The 11,725-nt window shown below is 65.6% G+C and overlaps 2 protein-coding genes across 5 annotated transcripts; both read left to right on the top strand.

Annotated features, from left to right (window-relative positions):
* The first annotated feature begins 507 nt into the window (after positions 1–507).
* On the top strand, positions 508–7,138 carry CDHR5 (cadherin related family member 5). Of its 2 annotated transcripts, none has more exons than XM_088832411.1 (14): positions 508–926; positions 1,269–1,319; positions 2,794–2,886; positions 2,991–3,092; positions 3,173–3,283; positions 3,369–3,539; positions 4,090–4,180; positions 4,300–4,397; positions 4,490–4,690; positions 4,799–4,912; positions 4,990–5,074; positions 5,161–5,688; positions 6,206–6,399; positions 6,701–7,138. In XM_088832411.1, the coding sequence occupies exons 1-14, from the start codon at positions 561–563 to the stop codon at positions 7,136–7,138; spliced, it is 2,643 nt and encodes an 880-aa protein (XP_088688537.1). In that variant the 5' UTR covers positions 508–560. The 2 variants fall into 2 exon arrangements, with proteins under 2 accessions (XP_088688537.1, XP_088688538.1); XM_088832412.1 differs by having other exon boundaries at positions 5,161–5,741; positions 6,253–6,399.
* A 990-nt stretch (positions 7,139–8,128) lies between these two features.
* On the top strand, positions 8,129–11,243 carry IRF7 (interferon regulatory factor 7). Of its 3 annotated transcripts, none has more exons than XM_055415143.2 (9): positions 8,129–8,204; positions 8,501–8,793; positions 8,877–9,039; positions 9,126–9,333; positions 9,609–9,667; positions 9,764–9,941; positions 10,239–10,766; positions 10,839–10,957; positions 11,031–11,243. In XM_055415143.2, exons 2-9 carry the CDS (start codon positions 8,774–8,776, stop codon positions 11,196–11,198), a joined length of 1,443 nt encoding a protein of 480 aa, XP_055271118.1. In that variant the 5' UTR covers positions 8,129–8,204; positions 8,501–8,773; the 3' UTR covers positions 11,199–11,243. The 3 variants fall into 3 exon arrangements, with proteins under 3 accessions (XP_055271118.1, XP_055271116.1, XP_055271119.1); XM_055415141.2 differs by having other exon boundaries at positions 8,139–8,289; XM_055415144.2 differs by lacking the exons at positions 9,609–9,667; positions 9,764–9,941 and having other exon boundaries at positions 8,139–8,289.
* Positions 11,244–11,725: the final 482 nt, after the last annotated feature.

Genomic DNA, 11,725 nt, shown 5'->3' with positions numbered 1-11,725 from the left:
GTTTCTGGGAGAGGCAGGGGAGTTCCTGGGACACAAATAACCTTTCCCTTCCAGTCCTGGAGGGTTGAGTAGGGGAGAGGAGGTGGGCCTGGAACTCACGGGGCTGAGGGCCCTGGCACTGTGCCTGTGATCATTCTGGCAGAGGAGCCCAGCAGAGGGGCATCCCACGTGGGGAGGGGGAATACAGTGAGCACAGAAGCCAGTCCCCCCCGCCGCCTGACCCCCAAGTCCAGGCCCCAGTTCCCGCTCCCCCTGCCCAGCTGTGAGCTCCTCTGTCTTGGGGCCTGTGGGGTGAGCCCCATCAGCCCCTGCACGCAGCCTGGATCTGGTCTCCCCCTCCTGGCGGTCGGAGGGGCCTGGCCTGCGGCTGGCGGGAGTCCCCTTGGTGGAGGCCAGGCCTGTGGCCTGGCGGTTGTAAAAGACCATAAAGTGGGGCGGCGCCTGGCGGGGCGAAGGTCACCCGGGAGGAGACTTGCCAAGCCAGCACCGGAGCGGCTCAGTGGGTCCTGGACACCAGAAGGGCTCAGACCCTCCGTGGGCGGCCCACCACCACTGCCCAGATGGGGACTTGGGTCCTGCTGCTCCCACTGCTGTTCGCAGCTGTGGCCCAGGCCCAGGATACAGGTGTGGAGGGGACAGGGGCTGGGCGGGGCAGGGTGCTGGGCGGGGCGCGGGGGGCTGGCCAGCGGGCAGGGGGCTGGGTGGGGTGCCAGGGGCTGGCAGCACCGACCCTTCCTCCCCGACGTCCAGTCTGCTCCGTGGACAAGACCTCCCTCACAGTCAAGGAGAACACGAACCCCGTGGATCCCCTCCTGGACATCTACGTCCCCAAGGGCCAGCAGGTGACCCTTGGACCCTCGTCCACCCTTTTTGCGTTTCGGATCGAGGGGAATCAGCTGTTTCTCAACATGACCCCGGACTATGAGGTGAGGACAGTGGACCTAAGCTGGCTGTGCCCATGGGAGCGGCAAGGACGCCTGTGGGACCCGCCTGGGCACTGACACTCCTCCCCAAAGAGGGGCTCTCTGGGCACTTTTGGGTCTCAGTTTGCCCAGGGGGCCTCTTGGGGCCCCAGGCTTGGCTGAGGGCCTGGTCTCGGGGGTGGGCCCCTCAGGGAGTGAAGCTGCCGGGCCCTGCCGCCCGCTGGACGCAGGCGGGGGACAGGGACCCCGAGCCAGCACCTGTCGCGCTCCGTCTCCTCAGCTGGGAGATGGGGACAGTCGACAGGGCCAGCCAGTCAGGTGAGTCCCGTGCCCACCCCCTCACAGGCGAACACAATGCTGCTGGCTTTCCTGGAGTGCAGGAGTGGTGACACCGTGGTGAGTGTGCCCCCAGACCCCTCCCACCACCCCCGAGCCCACCTCCCCGTGATGTCAGAGTGCCCTGCCTGGCCGCGGTCACCCCTGCTGACCCCGCCCGGTGGCGTGTGTTCAGGCGTCACCTCTGTGCCAGCAAGGCCACACTGCCTCCAGCGGACAGTACCTTGAGCTCCCAACCCCAGCCCAGTGGGTCCTCCAAGCCTGCCGGCTGCCCGCCAGCTCTGTCCTCCCCGCCCCCCATCCCTCCCCAGCGAATCTGCTGCCTCTGCCTCAGGCCAGGTCCTCCCACCCCGGGTGTCCACCTGGGCCTGGTCAGCAGCATCTTCCAGCCAGTCTGTGACTCCCCCCGTGGCCCCGCCCAGCCCAGGGCACGGCAGGAGAAAGACTCTCTCTGGTAAACGGAGCCCGAGCGGGGTCCCCGCCTCCCGCCTCCCGAATGAAGTGAATCAGGCAGAGTGGAGCCGCCCCCAGCCTGCTCCCTGGATAGACACGTCCTCGGAGAGGCAGAGGCCCCAGCCTCGCGCCCCCTCCCGCGCGCCAGCTGGCTCTTCGGTTCTCCCTGAGTCCCATGGGTGCCCCAGTCAACATCACAGCATACCACGGAGACCTCAGGAGGAGCCTCTAAAAGATAAGGCTGCTTCTTGGCTCGCTCCCACGGTGATGCCGTCACACCGGGGAAGGCAAGGACCCCCCAGCAGTGCGACACCCCGCGGCTCCACTCCCCTGGGGTCAGAGGCGTCCGTGACAGTTTCTTGCCTGAATCGAGTCCCCAGCAAGGCCCACCTAGAGCAGCTGGCTGAGGTTTCTCTCACATCCCTTTCAATCTTCAGGTTTCCTGATTTCTCCTGAGTTTTATGTTTGAGGAAATTTGATTGTTTTGCCACTTTCCTCGTTTGGGGGCTTTGCTGGTCGCACCCTGCAGGGCCTGTGTTATTTTCCTCCAGGCCATCACAGCTCTGTCTGTGCTTTTCATTTAGTTTTAATCTTTATTTGTATTTATTTACCTGCACCAGGTCTTAGCCGTGGCACACGGGGTCTTTAGCTGCCGCGTGTGGGATCTATTAACAGTTCCCTGAAGGAAAAGAAAGTGAGAGTTGTGTCTGAATCTCTGTGACCCCATGGACCATACAGTCCATGGGATTCTCCAGGCCAGAACACTGGAGTGGGGAGCCATTCCCTTCTCCAGGGGATCTTTCCAACCCAGGGATCGAACCCAAGTCTCCCGCACTGCGGACGGAGTCTTTATCAGCTGAGCCACAGGGACTGGGGATCAAACCCAGGTCCCCACATTCGGAGCTCAGAGTCTCAGCCACTGGACCCCCCGGGAAGTCCCGCACTCTGCTTTTGAAATCACTTTCTGTTCCCTGTCTGTAACACCTGGAGCAGGAGCCCCAGGCGGAGAGCTGTCTGGGGTGCACCCCAGCATCCGGAATGAGCTCACCCGGCCTGGCCGGGGACCTTCTCCCTCCCCCAGGTGGCTCAGCTGAGGGTGTTTGTGTCCGTGCTGGATGTCAACGACAACCCGCCCACATTCCCCTATGAGACCAAGGTCTGGGAAGTGCCTGAGGTGAGCGGGAGGGGGCGGTGGCCGGTACCATCTGGGGCATCTGAAGGCTGGGGTCTGAGCCAGGGGGTCAAGGTCACGGCCAGACCAGCCCCTCCGCCCCCCAGGACACTCGGGTGAACACCACTGTCATCTCAGAGACAGAACTGGAGGCCCAGGACCAGGACAAAGACGATGTCCTTTTCTACACCCTCCAAGAGGTCACCCTGGTCAGTGCTCCCAGCTTCTTGCTCTGGGCACCTGGCCCCCCTCTGTGCGTCCTCCCGGGCTGAGTCCCCTACCTCCCCAGGGTGCCAGCAGCTTCTTCTCCTTGGTGGGTGTGAACCGCCCAGCACTGCGGCTGGACCGGTCACTGGACTTGGAGAGGTGGCCGAACATGACCTTCCGGCTGCTGGCCCGGGTGAGCAGGCCACTCCTGCCCACAGCCTCGCATGCGGCCTCGGCCCCCAGCACCCAGGCCTGACCGCAGGGTGGGGATGTTATAGGACACACAGGAGGAGACCACGGAGCCCAGCCACACAGCCACAGCCACTTTGGTCCTGGAGGTGCAGCCCGTCGACCTGCGACCCCCCTGGTTCCTGCCCTGCAGCTACTCGGATGCTTTTGTCTGCATTCATGCTCAGTACCATGGGGCTGTGCCCACCGGCCACAGACTGGTACTGGGGACCCCAAGGAGCAGGGCGGCAGGGGCGTGGGGCCTGGCTGCCAGGGGGCCGGAGTGGTTGTAATTTTCAAGGAACAGTGACTGTTCTTTCGTAAATCAATCTTGCCCCATGCTGTGGGGGCCAGGGCCTCTGAGATGCCAGTGAGGAAACTGGGTCCAGTTCTCTTCAGGGCACAGCCAGACAGCCCCCTGGGGCCCAGCGAGTGGGCAGTGAGCTGGGGGAGGATGCTGGGGAGGCTTGGGGGCCATTGAGGAGCCGGAGGGCAGCGGGGCCTGGCACGGCCACCAGGTGTGCCCTCCCATTCGTGAGTGCTGCCTCTTGAGACAGACATGCATGTTCAGATGGATCAAATGTCTCTGGGCAAACTGACTTATTAGCACCAGATCCAAGGAGCTGTGGTGGAGAGTCGTGCTAGACGACTGGGCTGTGTCCCTGGCTGCCCACTGGTAGCGACCCTCGGCCTCCTGGAGGGGCGCAGGGATGCCAAGCAGCAGCCACAGCACCAGCCCCACAGGGTCCTCGCCCCTGCTTGTTCCCACAGCCAGGTCCCCTCATCCTGCATCCCGGGCCCGTCTACGCTGTGGACGGGGACAGGGGCATCGACCAGCCCATCAAGTACAGCATCATCAGTGGTGAGTGGGCAGCAGCCCCTGACTTCCGTCTCCAGGGAACACCTTGAGCCCATCCCTACGTGGGCAGACCTCTGGCCTCCAGAGGGGACCCCGCCCAAACACTCCCTGCGTCCTCTCAGGAAACGAGGGCAGCACGTTCTCCATCAGCGCCGACTCGGGCAACCTCAGCATGACCAAGAGCATCCCCGATGCCAAGACCTTCCTTCTGGTGGTCAAGGTCAGTGCCCACACAAGGCCCTGCGCGGGCCCACGGCTACAGAACATGCAGTTCAAGGACCAGCTGGTCACTGCTGTCTCCCAAACCCCCAGGGCGAGCAGGCTGATAATGCCCGATACTCCGTGACCCAGGTCACGGTGGAGGCCCGGAACGCCAGCGGGAGCATGCCCCACTTTACCCAGAGCCTGTACCGTGGCACTGTGGGGCTTGGCTCTGGGGTGGGCACGGCCATCAAGGATGCAGCTGACCCCTCCCAGCTGCTGAGGATCCGGGCCCAGGACCCTGAATTTCCAGTAGGCACCGCCTGGTCCTTTGGTCTGCCTGGCCTCCTGCTGGGGAGGGCGGGGGTGGAGCAGTTTGCAGAGCAGCCTGGGCTCAGGACTAACCAGGGCCACATCTAGGACCTCAACTCTGCCATCACGTATCGAATCACCAACAACCCTGACTTCCGAATGGAAGGAGAAGTGGTCCTGACTGCTATCTCACTGGAGCATGCAGGGGTCTTCTACGCCGAGGTGAGAGGTGGGTGGCAGTCTCCGAGGGCCAGGGGTCCAGTTGGAGCCCTGGAGGGACAAACCCCCTTCATGCCCAGGTCGAGGCCAAGAATACAGTGACTTCAGGCACAGCAACCACGGTCGTGGAGATTCAGGTCTCAGAACAGGAGCCCTCCCCCACAAGTGAGCCTCCCAAGGACCCCAGGTTGGTAGTGGGAGGGCTCCTCGCTGGGGGCAGTGGCGAGTCCGAGCCCTGTCCCTGGCCCCAGGCCCCCCAGGCCCCCCCACGTCCCCAGAGACGGCAGGAACTATCAGACCCTCGAGCGGAACCACTTCGGAAGCCCCCCAGCCCCCTGAGCCCTCTCAGGGGTCCTCCACGACCAGCTCTGGAGGAGACACGGGCCTGCAGCCTTCCTCAGACACCACTCTGAGGCCACCGGCCTCCTCCACGCCTGCGGGGTCCCCCAATGTGGGAACCAGCCCCTCCCCCCCTGCAGGCTCACCCAGCGGGAGCTCAGCAACCAGACCCTCGAGCGACCCCACTTCAGAAGACCCCCAGCCCCCTGAGCCCTCTCAGGGGTCCTCCACAACCAGCTGTGGGGGGGACACTGGTCCACACCCCTCTTCAGGCACCACTCTGAGGCCCCTGGCCTCCTCCACGACTGCGGGGCCCCCCAGTGTGGGAACCAGCCCCTCCCCCCCCACAGCCTCACCCAGTGGGGGCTCAGCACAGACCTCGAAACAAGGAACCTCTCCACTGACATCCCCTGGGTCCAGCACGAACACCGGGACGCCAGGTAGCACCCCTATTACCCTTGAGTCACCCTCACGCTCCCTGACTCATGACTGGGTCATCACCGTGGGGCACAGTTGACCCCAGGTCAGCCCAGCATGACCACGAAACCCCAAGGGAGGTCTGTTCCGGTCTGGGGGAGAGACAGGTCCTAAGGGTGCCAGGAGTTAAACTGGGGAAGGTGTGGGGGTTGGGGCAGAGCCCAGATACGGGGCTCAGTGACCCCCCCAGTTCCCAGGGTCATTCAGTCCACAGGCCCTGTGCTGCTCACATCTCCTTGCTGGAATAGCGGCCCCCTCGGCCTCCCACTTGGAACTGGTGGGCACTGATGCCCCCTCCCTGCCCTATCCAGCAGCCTGGACTATTGGGCTCCCTGTGGGGGATCAATGTACCCACCCCTGGGAGCCGCGGCCCTTGGTGCCAGGCCTGGCCTGCTCTCAGGGTGTCCTGAGATTCCCGCAGTTCAGCCTGGGAGTGCTTGGGGTGTAAGAGTAAGTGGGCAACAGTCACATTGCCCGCAGGGAGACCTGAAACAGCCCGAACAGAAGGCAGGCCAGACGGAGGCCAGGCCGGGGACCGGCGCTTCTCGGAGGCAGAGATGGCGGTACTGGGCGGGGTGCTGGGTGCACTGCTCCTCCTGGCTCTGGTCGCCCTCACGGTCCTCGTGTACAAACACTATGGCCACCGACTCGTGTGCAGCTCTGGCCGAGCGCTGGTGAGGCTCCGGGCGTGGGGGCAGGAGCCGTCCGGCTGGAGGGCCAGGAGAGGGGGTGCAGGGTTGGGACTGGAGACACAACAGAGATCAGCCGGAGACGCCGGGGCCCTGGGGAGGGGCGGGATGGAGAGCCGGGCAGCGTGAGGCAGCGGGCAGCGTGGGAGACGGGGTGTAGAGGCGAGGAGAGCGGGCTGGGGACGCCACAGAGACTGGGGCGCAAGGCGGAGGGGCGGAGCGCCCGGCCCCCCACGGCCGAGCCCAGCTGGCCGCCGACTGACTGTCGGCTCCCGCCCGCCCCCAGGAGCCGGAGCCTCAAGGCTTTGACAACCAGGCTTTCCTCAACGACTCCGACGACGCCAACTGGGCGCCGGCGCCCAGCCCTTCACCCAGCCACGCCCTGCCGGCGCCCCCGGAGCCCGCGCCGCCGGAGCCCGCGCCGCCCAGCGCTGAGACCCCGCGTCGGGTCCCAGAGGCCCCAGCGACGGCCGCGGCCGTGGGCAGCCCGGCGGCCGTGGGCAGCCCGGCGGCCGTGAGGTCCATCCTGACCAAGGAGCGGCGGCCTGAGGGCGGCTACAAGGCCGTGTGGTTCGGGGAGGACATCGGCGCCGAGGCCGACGTGGTGGTTCTCAACACGCCCGCCTCGGAAGCGGGCGGCGCCGGCGACTCTGGCAGCGAGGGCAGCGGCGACGAGGCTGCGGATGCCCAGGACGCGCCTGGTACCGACTCCGTCCACTTCTAACGCCGCCTCCTCCCAGAGTCTGGACCCCGAGCGTCGGCTTGCTGGCTGTCCCCACGCTCCACCGCGCAGAATAAAAGAACATTTTCGGTTCTGCGGGGACGCGTGGTGTCTGCTGGCCACCAGGGGCGCTGTGGGAGCCGCGAGGGGCGGGCGGACCCGGCTCTGCTTTGAGCGCTCGGCGCTGTTTCCTGGAAACCACCTGCTGCGCGAGGGGATTCCCAGGCTTGGTGCCAGCTGGTGGCCAGGAAGTTCCTCTCCTGGTCTGACCACGATTCTTCGTCTGGGGGAGGCGAGGAGCCACTTGGCCAGAAGCCCCCCTCAAGGACTCGTGTGGGGGGCGTGGGCCCCGGGACCGTCCCGAGGGTCACACTGCTGCACCTGTGGGCCACAGCGAGGGCAGTAAACGCTCTGCGGCGCCCGCGGTCCAGGTGGCTGGACTGATTGGCGGTGGGGGGTGTGGCCCACAGCCTAGGGCGGCACGTGGGGCTAGTGGGTGCACAGAACAGAGGCTATGGACGGACGGAACCCCGAGCCACGGAGCTTCGGCCCGGACCCCCTCCACTGGCTTCCTCGGGGCGCCCCCACTACCGTTCCTTCCGGGTCGCCGGTCTTTCCATCCCTTTCCAAGTATTTTGATCTCGACAGTATTTGAGTATTCTTGTCTAACTGTCACTGGTTAAGAATCCAAAGAGCGCGGCCGCAGCTCATCCCACGCGCCCATCGCCCGCTCTTCCGCTCCGCGATGCGCCAGGTTCTGTTTCTGGAACCCCCGGCTTATCCCACGGCCTTTCCCGGGACGCCGGTTGCTGGCCCCAGCCCCCGCTGCGCTGCGTGAGCGAGGGGAGCAGCTGGGCCGCATCGGGGCTGGGTCCAGGGTCGCTGGGACCCGCGTGCCGCCTCCCGCCGTGGCCCAAGAGCCCGTCCCGCGCCCCTGCGCTCGGCCTCGGCCCCGCCCCCGGCGCGCGCGACTTCCTCCGCGGCCCCTGGAGCTCCGCCCCGGCCCCATAAAAGCCCTCGCTCGCGAGCCCCGGGGGAGTAGTCTCCCCACGGGTGACTCCTGCGCCAGGTACTGGGGAGACCCAAGCCGGGAAGAACCCGAGAGAAGGCCTCGTCGGACTCCGGGGTCGATTCTCGGAGCGGTGACCACGGAGGTCGGCGGGAGGCACGGGTCCGGGACGCGCTTCGCGGAGCAGTGACCAGGAGGGGGCGGGCTGCACGGATGACGGCGCGGGGCCCGGGTCCGGAACTCGGGGACCTGGCCGGGGAGGTGGCGGTGACGCGCGGGGCGTGGCGGGTTAGGTTTCGTTTTTCCGCAACGCCGGGTTTCGTTTTCCTGCGGCCGTTCCCGTCGCGCCCCCGTAGGGACCAGCCCGGACGCCGGCTCAAAACCTGCGACTCCTCGTGCGCGCGCCGGCCACATCTGTAGCCACATCCAGCGCCGTCTTGGCCAGGACTCACCTCCGCAACGCGGTGACGGGAAGCCCGCATCTGTGACTCCCAACACCCGGGACTACCTGTGGAAACTCGCAGACAACCCGCCTCTCTCCTGGGCCAACCCCCGACCGCTCCGCGACCCCAGCCCTCTGTGCGGAGGGAGTGCGGCTCTCTCCACGCCCAGCCTTTGCGGAGGGACCAATGGCCGAGGCTCCAGACCGGTGAGCCCGCCTCCCTGCCCGGTGCCGGCCCCACGCCCCCGGCGGCCCCCGTGCGCCCTGACATCTGGCTGCTCCGCCCGTAGGGGAACCCCGCGCGTGCTCTTCGGAGACTGGCTTCTGGGCGAGGTCAGCAGCGGCCGCTATGAGGGGCTACGGTGGCTAGACGCGGCCCGAACGCGCTTCCGCGTACCCTGGAAGCATTTCGCGCGGAAGGACCTGGGTGAGGCCGATTCGCGCATCTTTAAGGTGAGACCCCAGCTCGGCCCGGGCAGGGGAGGGCCGGCCCAGGCCCACATGTCCAGGCCACGTGCTCCACACTCTGTTTTTCTCAGGCCTGGGCCGTGGCCCGCGGCAGGTGGCCGCCCCGCAGTGGTGGAGGTGCCCGGCCGGTCCCTGAGAGTGCGCTGCGGCCCTCCTGGAAAACCAACTTCCGCTGCGCGCTGCAGAGCACGCAGCGCTTCGTGATGTTGGAAGACAACTCGGGAGACCCTACTGACCCTCATAAGGTGTACAAGATCAGCTCCGAGCCGGGGGGCCGAGGTGAGGAAGGCCAGGGGTGTGCTGCTGGCAGGGGGAATGTGTTGTGTCCTGGGAGAAGCTGCTAAGTCAGATTTTAGGTTTTAGAAACTGGCGCGGGAGAAGCTGGTGCCATATGTTAGGGGGGTGGCAGGACTGGAGTGAAGGGGCCTGTGTAGGAGGAAGACAATTCGCCAACTGGGGCTCGAAGGGGAAGTGCAGCCCAGCTCCCCGGAGCAAAGGGGGATTGACATCCAGGCGCCTCACTTCAGTGTTCCCCAACCCTACTTCTCCCTCAGAAGGCCTAGGCTTTGACCAGGGGGAGGACGAGGCCCTAGAAGATGCTCCACTTGCAAGGGTAAGGCCCCTCTGCACTCCTGCATCCCGGGTTGGGGCTGCTCCCTCCCTGGGCCCAGGGGCAGCTCATTTATGCTGGCGCTGCCCTCTTCTGCAGGGTGGGCTCCTGGCACCATGCCTGGCAGCAGATACTGGTGAAAGCCTGGGGCACTGGGTGAACTCTGAACCCTGCCCCCCAAGCCTAGCTGGAGATGCCAGGGACCTCTTGATCCAGGCGCTGCAGCAGAGCTGCTTGGAGGACCATCTGCTGGATCTGATCCCCCCAGAGGCTCCTGGTGAGGGCCTGTTGCAGGGGGTGGGGGTGCTGTACCCTGCAGGGACAGACAAGACAGCAGAGTGCCTGGAGAGAGGGCGGGCACCAGGGAGGGGTGCCTGGCAGGGATGGTGCTGATCACAGCTGGACCAGTATAGCTGGGCCTCCGCAGGCCCAGAGCCCTCTGTTTGGGAGCTGTACCTGCCACAGAGAAGGTGGTGCCTCCAGCCTCAGGCCACAGCCCCAGAAGCCAGGGAATGTGTGGGAAAGGGAGGAGCTGGGGGCCCAGTTGTCAGCTCAGGCTTCTCTTCCTTTCCAGATGCAGGCCCACCGCCAGAGCCCTGGCAGCCCCCAGAGGCGGAGCCCCACATGGGAGCCTCTGCCAGTATCTGCACCACGATGGCAGGGGAGCCGCCCTTGGCTGGCCCTGGCTGCTCACAGCTTGGTCTGCAGCCAGAGTCCAGCCTAGGGGCCCTGGACTTGACTATCCTGTATAAAGGCCGAACAATGCTGCACGAGGTGGTGGGGCGTCCGAGCTGTGTGCTCCTGTACGGGCCCCCCGGTGTAGCTGGAGAGGCTTCAGGGCCCCAGCAGGTCGCTTTCCCCAGCCCCGCTGAGCTGCCCGACCAGAAGCAGCTCCACTACACAGAGAAACTGCTGCAGCATGTGGCCCCTGGCCTGCAGCTGGAGCTCCGGGGGCCATGGCTGTGGGCCCGGCGCTTGGGCAAGTGCAAAGTTTACTGGGAAGTGGGGGGGCCCCTGGGCTCGGCCAGCGCCTCCAGCCCAGCTCGCCTGCTGCCCAGGGACTGTGACACGCCCATCTTTGACTTTGGCGCCTTCTTCCAAGGTCAGTGACGCACCTGCCCTGGGGCTGTGGGCCTTCTGTGCCCCGGCCCCTCACCAGAGCCCTGTTCCACAGAACTTGTGGAGTTCCGGGCCCGGCAGCGCCACGGCTCCCCACACTACACCATCTACCTGGGCTTTGGGCAGGACCTATCAGTGGGGAGGCCCAAGGAGAAGAGCCTGGTCCTGGTGAAGGTGAGGGGCCGGGTGCCCGGTAGGGGGAGGCTGCACACAGCCCCCACCTGGCCTGACAGCACCCTCCCCGCAGCTGGAGCCGTGGCTGTGCCGGGCGTACCTGGAGGCTGTGCAACGCGAAGGTGTGTCCTCCCTGGACAGTGGCAGCCTCAGCCTCTGCCTCTCCAGCTCCAACAGCCTCTATGAGGACCTGGAGCACTTCCTGGAGCACTTCCTGATGGAGGTGGAGCAGGCTGCCTAGGCCCAACCCCCAACCCCTCCCGATCCAATAAAAAGATCCAAAGGGGACTTTGCTGGCAGTCCAGTGGTTAAGACTCCACACTTCCAATGCAGGGGACACAGGTTCAGTCCCTGGTTGGGGAGCTAAGATTTTACATGCTGCACAGCTCAGCCAAGAAAAAAAAGAAAAAGCTTCTAAGAACCACGCCAGTGTCCACTGGGGGCAAGCTTGACGCGCGGGCTCTGGAGGGGCACCGTGGGTTCAGCAGACCGCCACAGGCCCCCGTGCACACCCCTTCCCTCTTCCGCTTCACAGTGAAAGCTCTGGCCACGCTTTAGAGCCAACAAACTGCTTGGAGTGCACAGATGTCCCCCCTGTGCCAGAGGGGCAGCCCCTGGGCCCCTCTGCTGTGAACAGGGGCTCCATCTGCTGTGCCCAAGGCCTGTTTCTGGCCAGTGGGAACTGCCAACAGGGCACCACCTGGGAAGTGGGGGAGCCAAGTATAAACTTGAGCAACTATCTGTGAAACACAAGGGAGCAGAAGTACC

The sequence above is a fragment of the Moschus berezovskii genome, chromosome 25 (assembly GCF_049115385.1).
Source record: "Moschus berezovskii isolate FMDL1 chromosome 25, NW_MosBer_1.0, whole genome shotgun sequence".
Lineage (NCBI taxonomy): Eukaryota > Metazoa > Chordata > Mammalia > Artiodactyla > Moschidae > Moschus > Moschus berezovskii.
The sequence above is the reverse complement of the archived record's forward strand: the minus strand, read 5'-3'. Positions and strand labels throughout refer to the sequence as shown.